Raw genomic sequence first — 27,795 nt, 5'->3', positions numbered from 1 at the left:
GACTTCCCAACATCCTGCAGGAGCATCCTCTCACAGAAGGAATAGGGGTTCTCTTTCTGCTTCGGACACGGTGACTTGCTTCGTTAAGCCAGTCACAGAGCAGCTACGGCTTAAGAATACCTATTTATGAGGAGAAAAAGGATACAGGGGAAAGCAACTGCGAGATCATGCAAAGTCCTCTGAAATCCCCTGACAGAAGACAGATGTCTAACATTTGCTAGACAGGGGGTTCAGAAGAACTGGATTTTATTTCTTCTCCTTCAGCATAGTTCAAACACTGGTATAAGTCCAAAGCTCATAATGTACTGAGTAAATTCAATAAAGAACTGTATTTTCTGGACAGAGCTAGATGCATATACTTATTAACTATATTTGAGAAGTGCATTATGGAGTTTAAAATGGAATAGAGATCTACTAGATGCTCACAGTCATCATCCAGCAAAAAGGAGGGCATAACTTTCTGAAGAACACGGATCTGACAGGAAAGACCCATGCCTTACCCAAATAAATATATTTCTTTTTTCTTGAAGATGGTCTGTCTTATCTGTCAGGACCAGACTGCTGTACTTACTTATTTTACCTATTTAAGTAATTTCATGGGCTTGCATTTGACTGCTCTCAGATGTGAAGCATACACACACACACACTGCAGTACTGGCTTTTCAGCAGCAAACGCTTTGGAAGCAGACTATTTCCCACTGCCTGCTCTCTCTCAGAAAGGCCATGCTCCCCTCAAAGTGCCTGCGGCGAGTGAGTCATTCTCTGGCAGTTCCTGTCTTAGGCACATGTCTTAGGACAGCATAAGTGACACGGTGGAATTTTTATCTCTCTCCATTGCCTAATAAAGGGCTCAGATGTCTAGTTTAGACTTGCTGTCTAGAGTCAGGGGAAAGAAACTCTACCCCCCTTCTTCTTTCATAATTATAAAAGATCAGTACCTATACATTACTGTTAGCTTCTTTACTCGTAAGAGCTAAAGGTACACCTAACAATTTTTACACCACCGTTTCCTACAGTGACATGGACTCCACAGATGATACAGCCATGCCTTTTATCTATTTCACTTCATAAAGCTGCCTACTGCTGTATTTGATGCAGTGAAAATAAAAAGCAGGACAACATATCTGTAGCCAGTCCAGGCACCAGCCTTTTCTATCTTTGCACACGCAGTTTTATTCACTGATTTTGGGAGCATCCATTGACTGTACGCTGCCCATCCTTGCACTGCCACTCCACTTGAACGAAGTGTTGCCTTTCAAGCCTTCAACATTTACTTTCTACTTAAATACTACAGAAGATATCTCCTGCCTGTGTTTAGAACTGCCTGGAAACTTTTTTGACAAGGAGGAAAAAAAAAAGTTTCTTGACAAAAATTAAAAAGCATAAAAAGGACACCTTTGAGAATATTTTCTTTTGAAAAAAGGTAAAATTCAAAATTATTACTTTTTTTCAAATAAGAATATTTATTGATTTATTTGAGGTGAGCTTTTGAGAATCTTCTGACTGATCTAAGGACTACTAGAGGTTCTTTTCTTCCTTCCCCTGCTTCTTCTTAGCTTGAATTTTGTTCTTCAATTTTTCAGCCTGTTCACCTTGTACCTGTTCAGAAGCACTGCCTTATTCTGACATGCCCCTATGTCCAATTATTTCTTTTTTTGCTCAACTTTTATAAAGAACAACCTCTTTTTCATTCAAGTTCAGAATGAAATCCCTTTTTTGTTTTCATGATTGAATTTCTCAGTGAACTCCTGTGCAGTATATTTATTTCCTGCAGACTAGGACAATATCATTCATGTTTCAGAAGTGGAGCCACTGCTTTCAGAACATCAGTATTTTTCCAGAGTCCATCAGCTTTTAGGAGATATAGTCCCTCAAACTAAAGAATGTTTTAAGAACCTGTAAGCAAAAAAAAAAAAAAAAAAACAAACCAGACTAACTGGATTCTGCTCTCAACTAGGCTAGTGCAAGAGGGAGTAATTATAATAAAGACCATTAAGTTACACAAATGTAAAAGTCCTGTGAAATCAGGATCAAACTATTTAATTTTTCATCTTTTCCCCTGTCTCTCTTTCATCTGTTCTAAAAATTACATATTGAATGACTTATTTAAATTAATCGTTATAGTATCTTGTCTTTCTACAACACTTCAAAAACAGTTCTCAGCTCTGCCAAGGACAACAGGATAGCTATCTTCATTATAGAGCTAAAATAACTGAGACAGAAAATATCCAACCAGGCCAGTGACTGATCAAGAAACTGAATTCATATTCCAAATGCCCTAGGTCCGTGCTTTTTCTGAAAGGTTATCCTCAAACTTGCTGTCTTCAGGCTGCTGGTTCTGTACAGTTTAAATACCAGTTCCCACATCTTTCCTACTAAACGGCCTTTTTGCATAACAAGGAAATGCTGAGCATGCAACATCTCAAACAGTTGATTTACTAGTTGGTTAACTGAAATTCAGCTGTGCAGCAAAACAAGTATCAGTGACTGTAAAGAAATATAGAGGGCTACAAATAAAGCAACCAATAACAGATGCAAGGAAAAAAAAGAAATACTGTATTACTTGTCACCTTTCTGATGTGGAAAATGATGATGGCATATTAGCATATACTCTAATGCCACAGACAGCTGAATGCACTCAAGAGAAAAATCATAGAATACTTTCTAATATAAAACTATTGCAAAAGATTCCACTTTGAGAGAGCTTCCAATGTCTTCTCATAAGTGGTTTGAAATGGGGCAAGACAATGGCAGACAAGGGGGACGACTTTAGTATTTCTCAGGAATAGAAAGTGAGAGTATTACTGGGTTTTGATAGAAGCATTCTGTAAACAGTCAAAGGTCCTCTACATATTATTCTATGAAAGCAAGTATATTTCAAAATCATAGCATGTTTCTTTGATAAAGAATTTTAACAATGGTTCTTTGTCCTTACCCCTCAGCACCAAACTCAGTCCAAGCAGGGACTCCAACGTAGTTTTAAAACTTTTAGTTTTAAACTGTTTGTAAACTACATGAAGTAGTAGCTGACTTGGTTTTCCATCTCAACAAAATTCACTTAAGGACAGAAGGAAAATGAAAAGAAGACTTCTATCTTTGCTTCCAAAGTATTACGTTCATAATTAGCCTTTAGAAGTCATTAAGACACTATTCAAATTCATACAATCTATTTCTTTAGAACCTGTTACATTATGAGTAATGGGAAAAATACTGATTTTCCAGAAAGATAAACTAGGTACAGCAAGACAGGAAAAAGAGAATTACCCAATTCATGTTGAAGAACTCATCTACAAGAACGATCTTGATGAAGGAAAACATCTCCCATTTGCTGCCATTTTACCTAATGTGAGACATACAATTACACAGCCTGACTCAGTTGCAAGGAGAAAATAGATCATCACCACCGGACTATTTAAATGGAATGAATATTTGCTATTTGCCTCCATTAAGGAAATTTATCTTCCTTAAAATTGGCTGTGTTAACCATTCATTCTTTAATTTTCCTCTAAAAATGGGCAGATTTCCAAAAGATAATACATTTATTTCTTCTTTTACAGTACCGATTTCAAATTGTTTACGGTTGTAAGGAGGGAAGAAGGCCAGGTCTAATGCCATATTCTTCCCTGTACTGCAGCTGATGGGGTCCTCTTGTTGCATAGTCATTGCTCCTGCTAAATGGACAGATGAATACCAGGGAAAATGCTTTTTACAGAAGACATATCTTAAGAAAAGATAAGGTTCTCTGGCATTTTGACACATAATTTTAGAGAAGGATTGACAAAGAAGGAAAAAGTGTTGTACCTGAAGACCTTCATAAATGTATTTCCAGCTCAAAAGTGCTTTAGGTTGAAAGGTCCCCTATACATTTACCACACAGAAAAGACCATCCATTCCTCACCTTCCACTTCTTATAATTTGGCTTTTTCCCTTCCTTTCTTATACCTTGGAAGCATTCAGCCACATTCTCCCTCCCTGATGACATCTCACCTCCTCAGTGGTTGAAAAGTGCTCACGTGGCACAGATGTGGGCCCGTACTTCCCACAATTTGTTTTCAAAGGTTTACTCCAAAAAGGAAGAGTTTTGCATAAATCAAATTATAAACTCTCTCATTCAAACACCACTAAAATTTTACATCTACTTCATAAGAATACAAACAACAACATAGCAAAGGAAGTTCAGTTCTGCACGTGTTGAGACCTCATGGTGAACTGTGGACCCAGAGACAGAACATCTCTTCCAAGCGCTGCACCACTTCCCACACCGTCTCAGCACAGCCACAACAGGCTCTTCGCAGGTTTTTGATGGGCAACACCTTAGGAATAAAATCAATGGTCGTTTCACAATTGAAGCATGTTTATGCTTAAATCCATGCCATGAAGATATGAATGCAAAACCTAGGTGAGTGTATTCACCTACAAAAGCTGAACCTGGGGGTCTGGGAACAAGAAAGTCCACATGAAGAAATTAGCAAGAATATAGTGAGTAAAGTATCTCATTTACACTACTGAATTTGCAAAGTTTCTAGGTGATGGGAATGATCTGAAAAAGGATAAACTGGACCTTGAAACAAAAACTGTGTTTCAGTATGTCTTTGTTCATTTGCTATGATGCAGCTTCATCTTCCAAAAGCCCAAGAATTGTTGCCAGAAAGTACCTTGTAAGAAAAAGCATTTCACTCCACATTCTCTGCCTTTACTGCAGGTTAGTTTTGATGGAAAAATGTTTGTTCATTTCATGGCCAATATGACACAAAGTGGTCAACCGATGCTCAACTTCTAAAGTCACAGGACCACAACAACTACATCAAACATACCTTTCTATTTGTTTTTCATTTTTGTTAAATGACATTGACATTTAACTAACTGCCCACAGGTTACGCTATCTGAAATACAGCAGTATCTGGCATTTTAATGCTGTTTTTCCTCCTCTTTACTAATGAAGGCAACTGTGCAAGTTGTAGTTGATTTAGCTTTGGGTTTTCCTGGTACGCATATCCAATGCAATCTGACAAAAGCTATTTCAGAGAATAACCCAGAAGAAAACTGCAACCTTACTTCTTCTTAATGACAAGTTGTGACAGGAGTGGAAAAGATGACGCGCAAGTCTCCTGGCCAGGTAGTGCTGGGCTGTGTCACTGATCAGGCTGAGAAAAAGCAACAGCCTGACACAGAATCAACCTCGTACATGTTAAGCAGAAGCATTTCACGAGGCAGCCATCTGACAGCGCTGTCTCCAGGCAGCCATAGCTTGCAGCAGCTTCCTCCTCTGCAGCAGCATTTCTGGTTTGTTTTGTTGGGGTTTTTTTGTCTTCTTTTTTCTTGGCCAAGAATCTCATAAACAGAGTTTCAATCTAAAAAGCCTCATTCCAGCATGCATTTCTATTCAGTCCAAAGGGGAATAAACCTGGAATCTGGGAAAATTAGTGCAGAGGAAAAGACTTTGGAACACATTCAACATAGCTGTGTGTAGCTGCTCTAGTCTGTATTTCACCAACTTTTATGGCAACTCTTCCCACTTATTCTGTATGGTCTCTTGGGGAAAACAAAGCCAGAAGCCCTACATTTGATTAAAAAAAAAACATTGACATGAAAGGTGGACTGGGATATGATATATAAAGATTTTGCTATTTTTGCATGTGCAGTGATATTTAGAAAGGTTGGAAATGATGTTTAGATTTTATCTATTTCTGGTAAAATGGATTGCCAGAGGATTTTTCTGACAGTGGCTGTCTGCAATTTGAAGGCAGTGAATATGCAGAAAATGTGCTAGGTTCTAGGACTTCATTCATAAAATGTTGCAAAATTAATTCAGATGAGGTGGGAGCAAGTAGCCTTTCCATGTGTGCGTGATTTTCAGAGCACAACACACCTGAGAACAGATCTCTCTCCAGGGCAAAGTCTCACTGAAGATTATTTTTCACAATTGCAACCACCACACCTTTGTTAATTGTATGTCATCTCTCTTGTTCTCGCCTCTGCAGCACCACAGGAAGGGGGCTGACGCGCGACTTCCAGCTGCTCCAAGAGGCTCTTGCGTGGGCAATGAGGAAAGCACCGTGCAGCTCTGCTCCCGGTCCTGAGCATCACACATCCAAATGCACCAGAGCGAGACAACTCAGGTTGCCGTGCAATCTCCACGCAGACAGCCCTCGGCTATTTGTCGGAGACCAGAATGGTTTAGCTGTTTTGCACTTCCAGGCTGCATCCTGAAGAGTTTTGATTTAGACCGCATGACATTACAGCTTGCAGGTTACTCAAGGCAGAAGATCCTAGATGACTTGGAAACGCCAGCCAACAGAGAATGTCCTTATTCACTTATTTCACAGAATTCCATGCAAAAGTTCAGGCTTTCTGTGTCACAGACCAATCTTGGTAGTGATTCTCCCCTGAAATTTATGTTTAAAAACCCACCATAATTTGCTGAGATCGGCTTCTGTATTGACAGCATGTTTATCTCTCCAAAACACAGTGTCAGTTTGAAGACAAATTTTCTTCTCACACAAAGTTTTCTGATATGCATTTCACTGATGACTAGAACTTTATATTTAGTATTTTGTTCACATGCCCACAAGGAACGGTACAAACATTATTATAAATTGAAAAAAATACACAATGATTAATTGAGTAGATTAACCTCCAAAACTCTTGGACAGATGTTTCAACATACTGTCTTTGAGGCCAATATGCTGAAACAGCTGTGCTTATATGTAAGATAAAATGGTCTGCTTTGTTTTGCAATGTGAATACTCTAGGTCTACTGCATATCTTAGTAACTTTAATGTACACCTGGAGCATTGCCAATTTTTTTTTTTTTTATCATTTGCATACTTTTTTTTTTCACATTATTAGCAACATCACCCGTGTTAACTCATTTGTTCAACATATGCTCAAAACCAAACTCAAGTAGCTTTCTGTCATTTTTACATGGAATCCACATACTCATGATGCACACTGCTGTCCATAGCAAGATGCTTACTGAATGGATGAATTAATTTGATTATTTTTGTACATAGTTTTACAATAGCACAACTGTTCCTTAAATGGAAAGCATGTCCTGGTTCATGCTGCTTTCTCCCCTTGTTTCCAAGGCAACTCAGTACACAGACACATGCAAACACACACATGCATGCTATTACTACTGTTTTCTGGTGCGAGAGATTTCTTCATTTATCAATGAAACACTAGCCAGTTTCTGTAGTAGTGAAAGCCTAAAACAAACTTCTCAGAGTAACTCACCCAGGAAATTCTTCCCTTCCATTGTACACTTAGACCATATGTTTTAGAAAGTTTTTGCATCAAGATCTCCTGTCTCTTCTAGTCACAGAAATAAGGAATCCTGAGTCCACCACCCAATGTCCTTGTGCTTTCCTTCCACAACACAATGCTTTCAGTCAAGCTCTTCCAAAGAGAAAGAAATAACCTGGGAGGTTGGTTCATGCATGCATGTCTCTATTTCCTTCCAAGACTAAGAAGCTGGCAAAAATGGTGGCACTTTGGTCTTAAGTAAAGGTATTCCAGCCTCAGTAAGTCTTGCAAGAGCTGATCTGCGGAATTTGCACATCTGCATCTGACGCTTGGCCATGGAACATGGCTGAATCTGTTCCGTGTTTCTAAATGAAACTCATTTCAGAAGAAGTAAGGGCTAGGCACAAAAATGATTTGTCATGCTCAGCACTCCATGCTAAATCACATTTATACCCTCTGATTCTCATTGTAATCCTCTTTGGAAGTCGTTTAATTGTTGGACATTTAAGAGCTGGGGGTCAGGTACAGACACTGAGTAATGAGTGAAAACTGCAAAGGCAAAGTAAGACTCTTACCAATTCTGCTGTTTATCTGAGAAGTGAGATGTGACAAAGGAGGGAGGCAGCTGGAAATTGCAAGAGATGTTTTGAAAGAAAGCACTTTGAATCATTGTTGGTTTATTGTTGTTTCCATCTATCTGATTTTTTTTCCTTTACATAACAAAAAGGCCTGCTGATTGCCATTTACTGCCTGGGGGTTTTGTACTTGTCATTCCCACATTGTTTTGAATATTTTCAGAGTAGATCAGACTTTGGACCAGAGTTTGCTCTTGCCTATCTAAATATCCTGTTAATCATAACAGGATGGTGGTACACACAATTCCGGTCTATCCTTAGGGGTCAAGTGCCATTTCCAAAATAAAACCTACTTTTAAAGTACATATTAGGGGTATTTGAAACAGTACTAAGTTAAATGGCAACGCAAGTTCAGGGCAAGGCAAATTCAGGCAAGGATTCTTACTCAGATTTCATTTATACCAGGTATGGATTTGAAGCGACATAAATGTGATTTACCTCTAAACTTAACAGCAGGAAATTATGCTGAAGTGGGACACTACTTATGCTGAATTTGGTTCAGTTTAGGGGCTGATTTAGAAACAGCTGTCTGAGATTTATTATATAAAGAATACAGTAGAATTCCATTAACATCAGCAGAATACCTAGGCATTTAACAACAGCAACACCAGGGACCCTGGATCTCTTCCATATTTGAACACATGATGCTTCTCCTCCTTTGCATAAATATTTGGAGCTGTAGTTTACACACCTCCACTCTATCCTAAAAAACATGCAAAAATAATTCAGCTTACCTGGTAGATCTGAAGTTACATTGTGTCACCTTCTGCTTATAAACAGATTTTTAGAAAGAGCAAAATCTTCAGTAGATGCTATGGGAAGTAGATTCAATGGGAGCTCTGATATCTTGTACTAAGAAAATAGTTTATGAATATAATTCCCTTAATTCATGCACTCCCTAACTTTTCAAGATTGCTACTATTAACTTGCACACCATGTAGTCTTAATGAGTTTAGGTTCAATATACATTACATGCTTCTATTTATAAATGGCTTATGAGGGAGACTAATCAATATTTAATAGGCATTTTAAGTGTGCAACAGACATGAGTAGCATGTGTTAGAGAAGGTTATAGGTACATCAGTAGAAGGGTTATAAACACGTATAAACTCTGGCTTGTAAGTAACCCATTAAGCCAATAGGATTCTGTAACAATTTTAATAGCAGGTTATCCAATTAAGAAGAGTTTTATTAATAACTAAGTCTTTGCAAACTATTTTAAATAGAATCCTGTTATACAAGGAAGCAATTCTGTGACCTATCCTGTCAACAAGTATTAGGGAGAAATCTGTAGGTTTGGTTTTTAAATGCTACTCTCCTGTAAGCTTGAACTAATACTGTAACATTTCCAGTGCAAACACCATTACAATGTTATTCTGGGATTTGGGCATTTTATCATACATCCTTAGGGTTAAATTCTTCTTTAAGACACATAATTTTAAGTCTCGCAGGAGCCACTAGAGCTGCTTGCTGTGCATATCAGTGTGTGTAGGAGGGCACAACTTAGCCTTTTTATTTACAGAATCATTAATTAAATTACTGCAATTAAATATCAAATCAAATTGCATTAAGATAACATTAAGCACACAGGAAGTCAGAATCAGAGCATGTATTAGGGTTAATGGGAGCTACACGTGGTTAGTTTTTAATGCACCTCTCTATAAATCATACCCCGAAGGATGTAGTTTAAACTGACATACACAAACCCAAAATTTTATGCAAATATTCTTTTACAATGTCCTAGTTTCTGCATCATTTCCACTCGTTTGTGTGGGTTTCCTGCAATTTTTCTCTTAAGGCAAGTTACCCTAAGTGAACTGGAAGAGTTTCATAAATGCCAGTTTCTGATCAACTCAGAGCAGTTAAGCACCACAAAATTACTAACTTGTAATTAGTCCACAGGGCACTTGTTTTAGTAACAAATCCATCCGAGATTATGATTTTCTGGTTTATTTTCAGTCTCGCTCTTCTTTAATTAACTGTAATAGTAACAGAGATTTCTGCAAAAGAGTCAAAGGAATAGAAAAACCTCTTTTCTTCACTGTCACACCCACAAAACTGATATTCGGTTTTGCTGAGTGCTGCCAGGCCTGCAGGACCTTGCCAGCAGCTGTGGCCGGGCATCTTCTTGTGAAACTGTTCCGAGGTCCCCTTTGAAGCACCAGCTTCCACCTCACAAATCCCAGCAACCACGTCCCCCCAGGCAGCTGGTAACTAAGCAGGAGGTGAGATCCGTCACTGCAGAGGTTTTGCATTGCCTAGGAAACGAAGGGAATCCCCCCAAAGTCTCGATTTTTTTGCCATAGCAATGAAGGGGAAGGACTAAGGTTTCTGTTCCTTACACCCCCTGGAGTGCATTACAGCACACCAGTAAACTGGAACAGATAAACGTGAACCATCCTTAAGGAGCCATACAAACTAGTTAGTGGAAAATCATCACAGAAATGGAAAATGTTATTGCATCAGACTCCTTGTAGATTCTTGCTGTATTATGAATTTAATGTTTTTCTAGAGAATTTTACAGCAGAATTAAAAAAAAAAAATGTTTGCTTATCCACTGATCAAATTAGCACAGAACACTGTGTGCCTATATATTCAACTGGAGAAAAACATTAAGAAGATTCAATATTTATGTAATGTTTTATGGAAGGTCAATAGAAAAATCCAATATAATTTCCCAATTAAAATCACCTGCTAGTTGACTTACATCCATTACTATTATCTCAAGCCGCTGTACAGTGAAGCTATTCACACAATAGTGTTATGCGAACATGCATAGGTTAAAAATTAGTAATTACTGTCTAGACAATTCACTGTTAGCTATAGCTGAGTGAATATAATGAATAATTTATTTGATTAATTTTGCATTCCTTTTCCTCTTTGAGAATTGATCATGACCATGGAAAACTTGAAAATGTACTCATTTATCAGAATTATTTTCTGTGAATTCTTAACCTGAATAGTATTCCACCAAACAATGCTATTTTAACTTGTAGTTTGAAATTCACATTATGAGATATAAACTATGGAGACCATTGGGATTGTTGTTCATTTTTTTCTTGAACAGATAATCATGTAACTAGCAACAACACAAAAGTGCTCCTACCAAAAAAAACCCAAATCAACCAAACAAACCGAAAACCAAACCAACCAGTTTGCAGCTCATTTTGTTATGTAAGTTATGTAATTAAGAAAACAACTTATGCAACCTATAATCAATAACTAATTCTAAATTTTAAATGGCAAATTTACAACTGAAAATAACTGATAAATGTGAACCTTTGTGAATGCTACAATTTGTTCTATAAAACCTCAAATATGCACACATTTCTGGGAATTTATCATAGTACTTCTAGCTGTGTTGTAGATCTCTAACACACTCATTTTTGCAAACTACCTGTTGCTCACTTCCTATTCAGTTGAGCTGCTGCTGAACAGCACCCGTCCTCAGGAGAGCCTAGACCTGGATGCTGGGTGGGAGTTTCCAATGCAGCTAAAGTTTTATTAATGTGCCTGTTTATACAAATTCCTCAGTAAAAATCCCTCCATAGGCTCCTTTTAAGCTGAGGTACTAAAGTCCCTATGTACGTATGTGCATTACAAACTTCTAGAAAAGTAATTGGAAGACAAACTGGACCCCAAGTCTCCCCTGTGCTCTAATCACCAAAGTTATACCCATTCTACAAGTATTTGAGTAGAGTAGAAAAGGTTCAAAGTGAGGAACTAAGAGCTGGCTGCTCCTCACAGTCTGTAAACCAGGGATGAAGTGGGAAGTAAATCATCTTCACTTTGAGTCTAAAAGCCCACAAGCAAAGGGAAAAAATAAGCAATAGCTGAATTGGGGGAACACTGGAAATATATGGCATTTGTCTGAAATGAAAACAGGTATTTACATCTCTCCTTACCATCATAAGCTATGTACTCTCTTAAAATCTCTGTGACATCACTACTTGGATGAAAGATATTGCCCAGCACGACATAAGATGCACTCCCTTTGCCTTCTCAGCACAGGCCTCACTAGGAAGCTCCCGCATCCCAGCACCTTGAAGGATGCTATTCTGAGATACCGAGAAGCCAGCACCAGACAGCTGAGTTCCTGCTCACCACTATCACTGTGCCCTGTCCTCTTGTCAACATAACTGGACTTAGACACAGACAACTCATTGAAAGTACACTGAAAATACCCTTCTTTAGTATCTGCAAGAGCCACCATTTGCAGAGAGGTGTCTGACAGAGTTAAACAGCAAGGTCCCATGAAATCCCATGAAGTGACTATCAGTAGCTCCTGATGTCTTACAAAAATCCAGCCATGAGATGCTCTTGAAAATTCTTATCTCGAATTCTATAAGCATGACTCGCAGTACTTCACAGTCATAGGGCTATCACACTTCATAGGGCTGGAGTTTTGCTTTTTACATAAATTGCTGGTCCCTAGAAACCTGGTAATATTACATGGTAAACATTCCTGATTTCTATCGGCAGAGTTAGATTTGAGCTGGCAATCTAGAGGTAAAAAGCTAAACAACCATTACAGCTCCCTATTCTGACACAGAATTTAATGGCATACTTTTCCCTTTGAAATTTGTTCTTCATTAGGTGAGCTTCAAAATGGAGGCTGAAACAATGAGTGTTTTTAACTGTGAAGCAGATCAAATGCATTTTGACATCCAAACTCTAAGGAAGAAATGACACACTAATGAGAGACAGAGATCAAATACCCTGTTTGTCATTTAAATCTCTAGCAACATGAAGTACATCAAGCCTGTTAACCCATGCTTGGCACACCAAAATGCTCTGCATTTTCTTCCTATCAAAATTCAATTCTTGTGGCTCTTCCTCTTTTGCAGAGCCAAGCCAACACTACAGGAATTAGCTTGCTCCTGACTACAAGGAAACAAAAGGAATGGAGAATAATGAAGTGCGATTTTTGGATTATATTCTCTGCCTTTTTCCTCCTACTCTTTACTACAACCTTACTGGGAGACTGCACAAGCAGCAGCAACAAATACTGTCTGTGATCGGTGTGTAAGTCAGGGCAAGGTTCTTCCTCTTCAGGAATTGAGAAGAGCGGGTTTGGGCTCTCTCCCAAGCTCCAGTACAGGAGACCTGCCAGTATTGGTCTCATGGCACTGAGGTTTTGGGCACTGGTATTCCCAGAAGCTGTGGAAAGCAAGCTGGAATGACAAGAGTCATTGCCATTTCAATGCAATTACCAACCCAGAATTAGAAGGTCCTAAACATTATGCAAAACTCAATTAGCTTTTCCCTGTCCTTGACCACAGATTCCAGTGGGATGCCAACATTTCATCACTTGAAACTCACTGAATCCATTTCTTCCCCTAGCCACACCAGGGAATGCATTTATTACCTCTCAAATAATCAGGAATTTGCAATGCCTGCTCCTCTCTGCCCTCACCAGTGCTGATGCCCTCATTCTTGTCACCCCAATGAGGGAGTGTTGTCTTCTGCCTTTGACTGATTGTGAAAGAGCTCACAGACAAGTGCCAACCAGTACAAAATGAAGTTTTGCCTTCCAACTCCACAGGAGGCAGAGCTGTAAAACTACTACTTCAAGAACTTCAGGACCAAGCAACACAGAATATTACAAGGCTGTCCCAAAGCACCATGTTAGAGTATCGTGATTATCTTAATAAAGCTGTAGCTTAGCATTTTCAGTAAAGCTGAGGCACCTGTGGAAGAAATTTCTTTATACACAATAGCTGCTTATAGGCTACATTACAACTTCTAAAGCTCTCTGATTGCTACTCTGCTCCATCTTTATTACGCTATTTTAATTTAATTAAAAAACATAGAAATTACATGTAAAATAATTCCTAAACCTAACTGGTATTGGGGCCATGTAAATCAGAAGTAACTACATTAAGGACAATGCCAGCTTTGAACAGGAGTTACATTAAATATAAATGGCCATTTAAAAATAAAAGCTTTCAGTGCAGCATGTTCATAAGAGATGTAGTACAGCATCTGCTTTGAAAGAACATGGTCTGTTTGCATAAGCTAAGAACTATATGTATCACTCATACATGTATACAAAATATAAAATTAATTCCTGAATAAGGGACTCAGTTCACTGTACATCTTATAAATACAGGCTAACAATTAAATAGTCCTAATAAGACTTACTCTCCAGCTAGCAGAACAGCTCAAAAACAAACATAATTTTGCTCACGTGTGCCCATTATATTCATGTGCTGATTTAATTAACAGTAATTTCAGTATCTCTGAGATTTCTTCTCTGTTTTAAAAATTATGCCCTTTTGATGAGGGCTTTAGTTCAAATTACTGGCCAATCAGCTGTAGACCAAGACTAGAATGCTAAGTTAATTGGCAATAAAACCGAAACGAGCACTCTGGAAAAAATTACAGATGAGCCAAATTATTGGGTAATTGTTAAGGAACAAGAGTAGTCCCATTTTTGGTAGACTAAGTAAAAGCTTTGTAGCTCCCTCCAGCACACTGTATTTCCCCTGTCTGGGTCCTGTTAATGGTCTGTACTGCTCACAAAAAATCACTTCAGGTTGGCTTAGCTCGTCCCTCTCACAATCACTCTGTCAAGAGGTTCGCTGTGCCCTTACTCCTGACCGGCAGGAGGTCCTACCGCTCTTGATAGTCTGTCAAGGGATCTCTCCATCAGCTTGCACTGAACTCCCATCAGCAAATTTTTCATAAAGATAGAAGAAGCAAACCTAAAGGAACAAAGGTAACCAAATAGCCCTCCAGAGACATCACAGCTGTATCATCTCAGCAGAAGAGCACCTCTTAGCATTTTCCTCTGCACATTTATTATTGGAACCACTTACTTCTAACAAGAATTTAGTGCCTGTGCATCCTTGGAGAGGATTTTCTAAGAATAGTAACTCTCCACACACATCAAAGAGACCCAAGATCACTCTGGATGCAAGAACACCTGGATGTCCTCCTACCCTTGATATATGGACAGCATGTTAGCTCTTCCAAATACATCTTTATTTAGAAACACCTGACCAAAGATGCTACAGGTATTTGTCACTCAACTCTGAATTACAGTTTTTTTCCAAAGACTGGAGTGTGCAGTGCAGAATTCAGGCATCATTAGTCTGATCTTCAGAAAGAAGTATCTCTGGAGCATTATACTTTTCATAAGAATGCAGGGCAGGAGGAACATGGAAGTGGCAATGCATGCAGCCTCTGTGTCAAAGAGATTAATCACAGGATCAGACACAGCATCGACCAGGAGCAGGGGAGGATGAGGCCAGCAGCTTGCCAGGCACAGCCACATGGCACAGGGAGGAGACATGCAGTGTTTAAGAGTAAGAGTGGGGAGAGATGTCCCCTTTACCCCTCCCCAGCAGTTGCTGGCCTGGTGGTCATAAATTAGTTCCAAAACTGCATTTTACAGCAATGACAATGAAGAAAAGCAATGCCAGACTTAGGATATCCATGGGCACATTATCCAAAGACAGATGCCGGTTGGGATCAGAGCAGGCATTCCCATGGCACAGGCATTTCTGCCCCATTCCTGGTGGTGGAGAGATGGAATTTTTTTAATGAGAAACATGGGATATAAAAAGCCATCTTGATATGCTGGAAGGGCCTTCGTTTCATGGGGTAATCATTAGCATTCATCCAAACTGCAAACAAATAGCAATATGTGATCAAATCTCTGCAATTTGGTAAGCTTCAGAGTGATTTCCAAGAGGAGTATTAGTGGAAAATGCTGCCTTTAGAACTTGATCCTGAGTAGCTTTCAACAGGATCTCTGAAGCACTTGGCATCAGCACTCCCTGCATATTCATTAATATTTTGGACTATGATTGTAACAAGTATCAGCAAGTATATCTAATTTCATGAAAGAAAATTATTGGTTCATAGTGGAATAACATGGTGATTTTACACAAGCAGGCATAAAACATGAGTATGAGATCCCTCATATAATCTCTTGCTATTGTCATTCAATGTTTATCATCCAACACAGTTGAATACAATTCTTATCTTTGATGGATGTGGCACACAATAGCTATTTTCTTGAGTGCGTCATAAATATTAATAGTATTCGCAGAGCTTCTTAAAATTTGTCATGTCACATTGCTTTCATGGAAACACTCAAAATGCCATTATTTTTGTCCCACAAATAGCAAATTCTCTTTTGGTTTCTTTCTTTCTTTTTACTCTCAAAATTAAATGGAATATGTTTAACTGAGCAGAGGAAAAAGGGGATAATGATTCACACTGAGCAATTCCAAAACCTAGTTCACATGCCCAGAATGAGACTGAAAGAGAAAAAATGTCATATCCTTTGGAAAATAGAGTCCAGTTAAAATTGAAACACTTCATGAAATTAAGGAGATTTGGAATTTCATTTTCAGAAGAACACGAGAAAGAAGGATGACATTACCAAAATGGTCCTACTCTGCCATATTCAGAATGGAACATTTATACTTAAGAAAAAGCTTTTTTTCAACATTGAGTATTTGCACATTATTAATCAAATTTAATCAAACACTACAAGGAAAATTTTTTTTCAACTGTTAAACAATTTCAATCAATCCAAAATAGCTTTTCTGAATGTCTGTTCACAAAGCATGTTGAAATCTCCTGGCTTTGTTTAGTCAGAGCAAAGCCCATGTGGGCATTCCTCATGACGTGCTCCCCACACACTTCCCTTCCAGAATATTTCAGAGTCAAAGTCTTCCTCTAGATCAAACTTAATAAAATCTTCAGTAGTTTGTATTTTGGCTGATAGGTTTCAAGAGATCTTTTAAAATTTCATCTTTCTCCATAAAATTCACCCTGTGGTTGTCAGAACAGCCTTACAAAACAAAATCATTTAATTCCTATGACAATTAATTTGAAGATGGTAATAATTGCAGAAGATAGTATCTCTGCTACAGAAACATAAAACACTCGCTATGGGCATTGGAAATACAACAATACAAAAGAAGAGTTTCTTCTTTCTTATTCTGTACTCTTTCCACAGTAGTTAATTTGCTTTGACTTTAAAATCAATCCTTTCAGTGCAGGGTTTTAGGGAAGCTCAAAGCTTTAATTCCACTCCCATTAATTAATGTTAAAATTCACACTGAAATCTGTGATCTGGGAGTGACAGATTCCAGTTTTATTTTAAAATAATCCTGATAATCTCTGATATTTCTGGGATGAAGATCTACTCTATATTGAATTTACTTTTAAATATTTTTCCCGCAAAATGGTGGATTTTGTCAATGACAAAATCATGTTCTGTGCAGTTCACTTTGCATTTAAAGTAAAATAGAGATGCACTGTATAATTTAAAGGGAATTGGAAGGCCAAAGGTCAAATTATTTCAAGAAAGAAATATGCATTGAGTGCAACAGATAAACACATATGGGACATTTTGCACATAAATACATTTTAACCAACCTCTAAAAAAATATTTAAATCATCTGGGTTTGCTAGAAATGACTGATCTATTCTGGTATTTTTGACACTCCAGGATTAAGTGTTCTGGGTTTTTCTAAGTGACCCCAGAGAGAATGAAGAAAAGAGGCTGCTAAAGCTTGACATTTTCTTATTTTAGTTTAAGGTGAAGGTAAGCTTCTTTCTAAGTCTGGGTCAATTTCCATCTTGGCATGAATGTGCTCCTTTAATTGGTGTCTGAATATAAGCTATATTGCCATTAGCAAAAATGATTTCTGTAGGAGAAATAAATTCTTTAAAGGTTTTTTTTATTTTATTTTTAAACACTCCCTTTTTGATAGTTAGATTCAGCAGTATTCTATGTAGGAACATGGACACTCAAATTCACATTACTTCAGACATCTTTTAACTTGTACTGAATTAAAATGAATGCACAGAATAAATCTTTTCCCCAAAGAAGGGCACAAGAATAGTCATGAATTAAAGCCGTGGCAGAATCTGAATAATGGAACAGGACGTAATCTCAGCAGACTCATAGACAAAAGCTACAAAAGAAGAGAAGTAGTACCAGGAAACACGATTTCTAAACTTCAGAGTGACTGCTTATGTGACTAGAGGGTCACACAGCCATCGCTCAGCATGGAGAACCACTGCAGGCCATGTCTAGATGTGGCTGCATGTGGATCTGTCCTGAATTTGTGCCATGGCCTCAGCTTCCTTGAGGGCTTCCACATGGAGACTGCTGCTCTCCAGGCACGTGATAACATTCCCAGCACAATCCAGGCACTCAAGTCTTGTCTCTCTTATGCAGGGCACACAAGAACAAATATTTTAGAGAGGGTTTTTTATTTAGTCAATCATTTTTTGGAAAATCTTCCCACAATTATATTTTACATTTTTAAACAAATCCTTAAGCTGGAAAAGCATGCAGCTCTTCCTGGGAAGATCTACCAGAACATGAGCACAGTGGACTCTCCGTGAATAAGAACGCAAGGCCATGCCATCTCCTCTGCAAATGCGGATTTGGTGGCATTCATCCCAAGCAATTACCCTCCTATTCCTTACTGGATACTTGGCAGCCAAAGCCAGCAGTACATTAAAAACAAACAAACTTTCACCCTGCATTTCTACTTTTTCTAAAACAAATAAGCAAAGTGTTGCACTCAGCAATCCCCTTTCAGCCTGAGTTATAGAAATGGGCATCTTTAAGGACTATTTTTCCAAGTGTTCTTGTCAGTATGTTTGCTAGCAGCAACTGGAGATGCTATTATTCACCCTCCCATTTAAAAGAAAACTCACTAGAGTATATATAGCCATCTGTGGTTCAAAGTGATTCACAACATTAGTAAACCATTAGTCAACCAATAGCTTACATTTTTGGGGAAGAAACAAGACTTCAGAAGACCCAGATTAAATACTTGTAGGATATATAGAGATGTTTCAGGCTGAGGGGCTTGGAACACTGGTGAAATATTGATTGTTGCATTTGAAAAACACTTTAGAATAATGACAGTCTGAGAATTACAATTCTATTACTATACAAGAAAGGAGCTGTAGCACGTATATCTAAAACACCAATGTTGCCAGCTACAGACCAAGCCATCATTTACCTAGATAAGAAGAGAATGCTAGATATTTGTCTATTATTAAACTTATTGTTCCTCAAGCCTTCAGCCTCAGCTGGAGCCTTCTTGTAAAAAGCAGTTAAAATACATCTCTCCAATGTCTTGTTCTTTACTTTGACTAAATTCCTGGTTGCCTAGAAACTCTCTAAAAGACCTGGATTTTTTTATTATTATTTTTACCCAACTATTAGATAGACAACAGATTAATCCAATCACATTTATTTGTAACAGAAACCTGGACGACAGGCTCAAAGCTGGTGAAGTGTTTGTTTCTTGTACCCCAGGAGTGTCAGATTCCACGACTATCTTGCTACCAACAACTTTCCATAACTATGGAAATTGCAGGTTGTATCTATTTAGATCAAAAGAGATAGCTGTGAGAATTGTATCACCACTGGATAGAACAGTCTATCTCGGCTATCAATTTCTATAATTAGCAGGACATACACTTCCACTTTACAAAATTATTATATTGCAAGATTATTATAGTAAGACAAATCAAGGCGTCTAGTTTAGATCCACCTTTGCAATCTTCTGACAGATCTGCTGAACGCCTAAATCATACCTTCTGATGCACTAGACATCAACCAGATTCACAAATCGCATGCTATTTCAATGCCATAAAACTTACTTTAAAATAATCACCTGCAGTGTTTATAGTTAATAATTGTACTGTCAGAAGGAATTTTTTTTTCCTGATGTTCAATAACATAACAAAATAGTGGAACCAAAAAGAGCTTCAAATATGGTTGTGTTTCAATTCCCCACCTTGATCTGTTAATTCTACTCAATATGATGAAAACTGATCACCTTTCTACTTTTTGGGGCATCACTTCCACATGCCAATCTGCACACCAGATGTTGGAAGAATTGATTATCAGAGACATTTATTGTCAAAAAGAAAACAAGATAAGCCTCAAAGAAGCAAAGCAATTGACATTTTCATCTGACACTCAGTGCATCATAGAACATTAAACTGAACAGCCGGGCCCAGATCCTCAAAGGTATTCAGGGATGTGTTTGTATCTTGCAAGAGGACGGTGCAGTAATGCTCAAACTAGAAGCCTGCATGCTATCTCCACATTAGCCACCTCAGTACAGTGTTCAGTCTCGTTCATTTTCTATAGGTAAAATTCTCAACGTTTTTTTATCTTAAAAGCTTATGACAAAACCTTGGATAAAACTAACCATTCCTTCCACTCTCCTCCAAAGACACCTCCAGGAGTCAAATATTCCAGTTTCTAAAGAGGTTCAAATTAAGGGAGTAATCCTCCCATCCATGCATTTTTACCTGAATTAAATTGGCTTAAATAGTTAAAAACAGCTTTAGGTGATAAAACGGCATTTACATTCTTCAAAGCCACTCATCTGTGCTGTCATTAGTTCTTGGCAGTATAAATCCTACCTTTTTTCTAACCAAAACAGTTTTTAGGGATATTAAGCAATAGCATTGTAGGACATTTTAAAGTGTTTTAAAAAGTACCTTTAGGTGTATAAGTGACTTACAAATCATTCAGAAACAAGTAAAACTGAGTGACTTAATTTCTATTTAATTTTCCATTCTCTTCAAGCTTGGTTTATTCAGGTGTGATTAATTAATGTCTCTAAAGTGCTCTGAAAATATAAAACACTACATAAAAACTAAATAATAATAGAGTACTTAAGGAAAACATAATTTGTTAATTTGCATGGAGTTTTAGGAATCAGCATTTATTTATTTTCCCTATGTAAACAGGCCCATCCAATCCCTTTTAGCTCTAAGAAAATGCTCTAGCAGTTACGGGACAATGAATCTTCACGTATTTTATGTGCCATAGTTCACAGAAAATGAATTTAGAATTACTTGCAAAGTTGTACTTACAGAGGAATATACACACAGATATGGTTTTCATTCATTTTCAAATCCACTGTCCCTCCTAACAGGAACCTAGCTGCACAGGTTCCAGGATTAAAGCAGCAGCAATCTGAAGGATTTCAGAGGCTGCTATGTTTTGAGCTTTGTGTTTTCTCAGCCTGTTGTCCAAAGAACTTAGAATTTCACTGACCACTTCTAAAGCAGTCTGAAAAAAAAAAAAAAAAAAAAAAGTAACTAAGAAAGAATCTATATTTCCCACATACATAAATCTGGGTATCTTATGATGTCTTGATACATTTATTTTTTATGCCTCTACAGCTATACAGCAGGACAATTATGCACATATCCAATTTTCATGCTCAGAAGGGGTGAATTTTCCAATTCAGCCTCATCTACAGAAACAATCTTCCAGGAAAAAAAGGCAAGCTATTGGTATAAGCACTTTGGGAGATTGGCTACTTCATAAAACAAAGGCTAGGTAGGACATCTATGTGAGGCCCAGAATCCTGTCTGATCATCTCAGCATACATCACATTGAATACTAGACAAAATAAACAATCTGTTTCTAAAATGGTGTAAAATGCACACAGCAATAACATCTGGGATCATATCCTAGGTGAGGCTGGAAACAGTGCCAGTGAGACAATAAGTGCTTTGCACTCTGAATTGATTTTTAACTGGTGTTCTAGTCACCTGCTAAGAGGTAATAAAGCCAAGTTTGGATTAAACAGAAACTGTGGGTTTTGTTTTTATTTTTGTTTTTTTTGGGGGTGGGGGGAGTGGGGAGGGGTTGGAGGCACACAGGCTGAAAGTTACAGTCTACCCTCTTATGTCCTTTCCCATTTCAAAACATTCCCCAAGTAAAACCAAATGAGTTTTCCCACACGAGTTTGGCTGTATGCATGCAGACTGGGTCACTTCCTTTTCCACACTTCTCAGCAGCTGGGCATGATGGAAATGACGGTACAGCTTAACGAGAGTATTCCCCACTATGTTCCTCTATAATAAGTGCTATAGGACTGAAGCCTCTCAGCAGGCAACTGATTTACAAGCAGAGCCATAAGAACAACTCTACAAAGAAAGCCGACCCTTACAGCAGCAGTAGGGTTATCACAGCTGTCGTCCAAATCAGCTCCTGAGAAGTATAGGCTGCATACAATTGTGATCACTCATCTTGATATTTTCTCTTTTCTTTGCCATGTCAGCTAGGGGTGGTCTGCATTCCCACAGCATCCTCTCTGTGCACCTTTCCCACTGTGCACAGAGTCTACATTGCTTACCCAGAAGTAGAGATAAGACTTTCAGAAAGCAAATCCTAAATTACTGGACTGTGCTGTTTCCATCTGGATGTAGTTCCCTTGGAAATCCCACTGTCTGGCCCTGTGCAGTTGAAACTGGATGTTTCAATTAGAAGGCGCTCAAGGATTTGGGGAGAACTGTCAGATGATGCAGAAAGCGGGCTCTCTTTCAGGATGAAATTTTGTTTTATTTTCTCTTATTAGTGAAAACATGTTATTTATTTACATATTTTGAATGCACTGAATTTGGCCATAAATAACAATAAGATGTATTATATAGTGGATCATTCAAATTAAAATGGACAGTCTGAGAGGAATTCCCAATGTTCTAGGATTGTATTTTAGTCCTCTTCTGAAAAACATGCAACCCCTCCCCCAGAAACCCACAGTATTTTTACAGTTATCATACAAAAGGAAGTACAGTTGGCTTTGCTACACTAAATATGTCTACTTTTATCACAAGTTAACAAGTTTCCAGTTACTTCCTAATGTCTCTAATTAAGACTTAAAAATCTCTGTTCCTGCTTAGTCACAGCATATAGACATTGCAGTTTAACACAATGGTCATTCACTGAGCTATGTCAGATGTAACTTCAATCTCAGGAGGCTAAGAGCAGGCATGGAACACAGCTGGCCAGGCTACCCTGGCCAGAGTTTCACCTGCAGGCTCTCTCCCTGGCCTTGCTTCCTTCTGAGCATCTCAAAAGAGTACTTATTAATTCGCTGCTGATTTGATACCAAAGGAGTATCCAGAAATAATCTGCAATATCAATTCATTACAGCAAGATTGTCTGCTAATAAGGAGCTATTTTTTGCTACATAATGTGCAAAAATCAGCTGTATCTTCACTTAGAAAAATCCAAAAGCAAAAGACCGGAAAAAAAAAAAAAAAAAAAAGCCTTTCAAGCTTGCTACCAATCGTAAATGTTAAGAACATGAGATTTGATGTTAAGGGCTTCATAAACTCACTAAAGCAAAAAATCAGCTCTTTTCATCAGGCTATTATTCAAATGTTACTATGCAGTCTCCCATATCTTTACAAAAAAAAGCAAGCTAGTAATGAGAAAAATATCCCCACTGCTATCTCTAGAGTCACCACAATGCAATGACAGAATAAATTATCTGGGGGCTCTCAACTTTCTCATGTTTGTTTAAGAAAGTAGCATGGACAACAAAGATAAACTCATGACCAACTGCAGCAACAAAACAGGAATATCCCAAACCATATGGAAGAGGATGTCTTTTTATTAAAAGAACCAAGTGGTCTACAGAAAGAGATCCACATGTTAAAGTTCATTTCTGTTTTGTAGGATTTCACAGCTAATTTCTCCTCCATTAAGCTCTTACTGAATCCACCTCAGTCTTACTGGAAAAATTTTTCCTCTTCATGACACTAAGCTATACTTCTTCATGCAAATGTTGGTGTCATTACCACTGAAACACCATGAAGTTTTTGTAATCCCATCAAAACATTCACTCCTGCAAATCAAGGCCTAAATGTTTTGCTCCAACCTTAAACTCTCCAAGGAACTCTATGTTTTCATCTGTAAAAATTCAATGTTTACAATGAAAGAGTGGGTATACTGAAAAGGAACAGCAAATAATTTTTGTTCAAGACAATGGCAAAGGCATGGAAACACATTGGTTTCTGGACCCTTTTGTGGTGCTCTTCTTGGGGACCAACATCCATGAGATGACAAAACTCTCCTTTAGAGATACCACCTGCACTCAGAGAGAGACAGCTTTACCAATGAGTCAGGCAAATCTCGAAGAGGAATTAACATTAAGATGCATTTAGTTCAGTCAGGAACTGTGGGCCTCGGAAACGTGTTTCTCTGAACAACATGGGATGATGCATAGAGCAATTATTTTTTGCTCCTGATTGGGCAATGCAATGCCAGAACTTGCACCAGTTAGTGACTGTTAAATGAAGCAGCACTGCAAACTGGCAAACATAAGGGAAATAAATGCAAATACAAGCTGTTCCTGCCATTGCTGTCATCAAGTCTCCTATCAGCCTTGGGCCAAGCCAGTCAAGGATGCTCACATGCAACAGCAAAGTAACAGCCCACGAGACCCCCATTTAAGGACTAAGGTCATAAATTCACAAAAGAACCTTTCTCCTTTACTCCGTGGTTAGTTTACAATGACAAGGTGTCTCAGATTAGATTAGCTCCACTTTGAATTCAGGTTCAGCCTCATATTTTGTCCAAGGACATTTAGAGACACCCGAAGTGGCCAACATCTGCCATAACTGCAAAGAGATGAAATAAACCCCTGGCAAAACTCTGGGAGAGACAGCGACAAAGCTCTGATCCAACATTCACAATGGGCTTTTGAGTTGGATCCTCTTTTCTTTTCTATCTGTGGTTCTCTGAAGAGCACGAACTCCATGCTATAGATTTGAAACCAGCAATGCTATGTGCAAGACTGCTCATGCACCACAGTCTGTTATTATTATGTCTGATTCACTATTACTACTTGATAATATTCCATCCACAAGATTAGAGTTTGTTTCATTTCCTACATGCTTAAAAGAAAAAAGCACTGGAAGAAAATTCTCTATTGACTTTTCTGCATATAATTTCTCCTCTATCACCACACTGCCTGTAAGTGTAGCCTTTGGCAGTAGGAAATTAAAGTTAAAATTATTTAGAGTCTTGTCTACTTTTACAAGCATCCTTCCTTGCTATTGTCCTAACAAGAGAAGCTAGTGGTCATGCAGAGGAAAACACCAGTATTTGTTGGTTATATGGTATAACAGAAAGAAAACCAACACAGACTGACTCAGAAATGAAGGGCAAATGCTCATGAGAAAGTAAACAAAAATTAGCAGAGTGTTTCTGAGGGAACTGTTGTAACATCCAGGCTCTCTGGCTGTTTCTCTAGTTCTATAACAGAATATCCTCACTGAAATCACTGGTCATGCTTAAGCTTAAAGCTCAAGTACTTAAAAGTCCATCAAGCCCAAACATAGGCCAAAGGTCCCTCCTACAAAAGGTTCATTGATTTTCAAAGGAGATATTTGCATTAAAAAAAAAAAAAAAAAAAAAAAAAAAAAACCACAAAAAAACAAACATCAGCTTCAAGCTTTCTGCACACGTACACCTTAAACCCTGCCTGGAAAATATGGCCAACACCTACATCTTCAGAAAGTATTTTGTCCTTTCTCTGTAACTCAAAATGGACCTTTTATTAAATTGACACTTCACAGCTCACTAGACTGTGTGGCTCTTTGGGGAAACGCAAATCAGAAAACAGTCCAGTTGTTTGGTTTAGCAATGAAGTTTCCCACACATGCATGCTAATTTATTTCATTGAAAATGTCCCAACTAATTGCAACATTTACCCTTAGAGCACATGCATGGCAGTCACATTAATACACCAGAAGACAATGGCTCCAAAGGAGCTATTATCATGAACCAGGCCAATAATCCACAAATGGTAAAGGATTTTCACAAAAGACTCAAATGGTTTCCAAGGAGCCATTATGGGCATATCAGGTAAATAAAATATTATTGAAATGTATTTTTTGCATTTAAATCACTTGCAGCAGGTGCATAGGAAGTAGCATATAATAAAATGGCTCACATTCCCTTGAATACTAATGAGAATCAATGGAAACATTTAGCAAAAAGAAGAAGCAGCAAGTTCTTACCATCGCAAGGGGAACAATTCCCACAAACATTGTTCGGCTGACAAAGATCTCGGAGACCACCAGTTCACTCACGGAGTCATCTCGAGGGTATTCCACCTGCCAGGTAATTTGCTGGGCTCCTGCCAGGCTGCTAGTGTTGTCAATCTCAAAGTCCATCTGCAGGATCTCGTAGGAGGACATGTTTGCTCTAGGAAAAAAAAAAAAAAAAAAAAGAAAATTCCCACACCATCAGTAGGATGTTAACAACAAAAAGTATATTTTGATTTACCTTTTCTATTCACCAGAATATTCACTATTAAATTCAACATGCAGACTTGAAGACACTGACAGAAATCTAAACCAAACTACACACTGGGCAACAGCTACACTTTATAGATAAGGTGATACCGTATCTTTCAGTTTCCTGAATTGGAGGCATTTTTCCCATTAAACTCAGTCACTCATTCTCCATAATCACAATGAATTTACAGAATAAGGCCCAAACCCTGGGAACTGCATTGCACAGATGCTGCTGAATTATTTAATATAGCATTATTATAATTTTGTTGCTGCAAATATTGATGCTCCAAAACAACAGAATACTTGGCCATTCCTCATGCTGTATCAGAAATGAGCTCCTGAGGGGTGGGGAAGTCTTTCAAACCCAAACTTGTCTTTATCTCGGTGGATTTGCAGAAATTATATATGACAAAAAAAATGAGGGGTAGATTATCCTTATTTTCAGTTCATGAAAACATTCTTCTCATTAGTCATGCAGACTTGTAATTATATGGTGATCGTTATATATTTCTCATCTGAAAATAAAAGCTTAAGGGTAAAGAAATAGATATAGATGCATAGCATTTAAAAATTACTTCTGCTTCTGTTGCTAACAGTAACAGTTAGCACCCTCCTCTGGTCCAACACTATGTAAATATTAATAATTAATCCTCAGGTTAGAAAGACAGATCTTATCTTCATGTTACAGAGACGAAAACAGACACCAGGATTTAACCAACAGCACTCAGCATATCCACAGCAGGGACTTCTTTAGAAAACAGACCTTTGCTCATCCAGCACTTTACTTCCACAAAAATTAAGGTACTTTACAGAGCAGTACAGAAGTTCTTGCCCCAATTTCCCAGACACCTGCAGTGTGGAGACCTGATGCAGCTTACAAAACACGGAGGTGGGTTGGGAAGGCAGCTAAGCTAACTGCAGACACAGTATCCCATTGAAGAGACAACCAATGTTACCAATATTACTGAAGTTTCAGGGTACATGCTTGTAAAATTGGTTAAAATCTGAATTGGCAGCATGTTAGGCCACTCTGTAATGACATAAGTGTGCTGTTACTGAGAGCATGAGATAGCTTGTTCCCAATCTAGGGATGTGTCCTCTTCAGGTAGGCACCCTCAGTAACCACGCGCCCGCTGTAATTTCACCCCCTATCCTGTCCCGCGGTACACTGTTTGTGTGCCCTTACTCTAAAGTAGTGACTCCAAGAGCTGCGTTCATAGAAAGTTTTAGCCTGCTGCTACAAAGAACAGACACTTAGAAACAAAGATTTAAAACATCCTTTTCCTCCTCCCAACTGCACAGAGGCAGAATCTGGTTTTGCCATATGTTTTTGAAGGCACATTTTAAAGGAAAAACATCTGAACAGGAATTATTGATTTTCATGTTTTCTTTCTGACAACAAACAACACAAACATATGCTTCAATGCCTGGAGGATAAATACTTTCCATGCTGACAGAAAATAATATCCACCTCCAGGCAAAACCAGAAGCTATTAAGGCATCTTTTGGGTAGCCAACCAGAAAATCAGCAAAAACCTTAAGACAAATATTATTACACAATACTAGAGATGTAATTAAACCCTTTCTGTTAAAAACATAACCATTGTGGGCAACACAGTGGAGTACTCAACCTCATACTTTCCTGTATATCACTTCTGTCAGGTTTTCTTATCTAAATTACATAAAATTAATTTGCTCACAACACAGAAATAAAATTTAGAGATTAGCTTTACACTAACTATGGATCTAGATATTGGGCCTGTCAAGTTATATTTAGATCTGCAGTTTAGGTTCAATCTGTTCA

At 38.1% G+C, this 27,795-nt stretch overlaps 1 protein-coding gene across 1 annotated transcript in view; it reads right to left on the bottom strand.

The window, feature by feature from the left end:
- TMEM132B (transmembrane protein 132B) overlaps window positions 1–27,795 on the bottom strand; it is a 254,690-nt gene that overhangs the window by 50,963 nt on the left and 175,932 nt on the right. Inside the window, exon 4 of the mRNA XM_042805547.1 lies at window positions 25,713–25,899. Coding sequence (XP_042661481.1) covers window positions 25,713–25,899 — 187 coding nt within the window. The remainder of the gene's footprint in view (window positions 1–25,712; window positions 25,900–27,795) is intronic.

Source organism: Tyto alba, unplaced genomic scaffold (genome assembly GCF_018691265.1).
Source record: "Tyto alba isolate M040663 unplaced genomic scaffold, T.alba_DEE_v4.0 Super-Scaffold_44, whole genome shotgun sequence".
Taxonomy (NCBI): domain Eukaryota; kingdom Metazoa; phylum Chordata; class Aves; order Strigiformes; family Tytonidae; genus Tyto; species Tyto alba.
The sequence above is the reverse complement of the archived record's forward strand: the minus strand, read 5'-3'. Positions and strand labels throughout refer to the sequence as shown.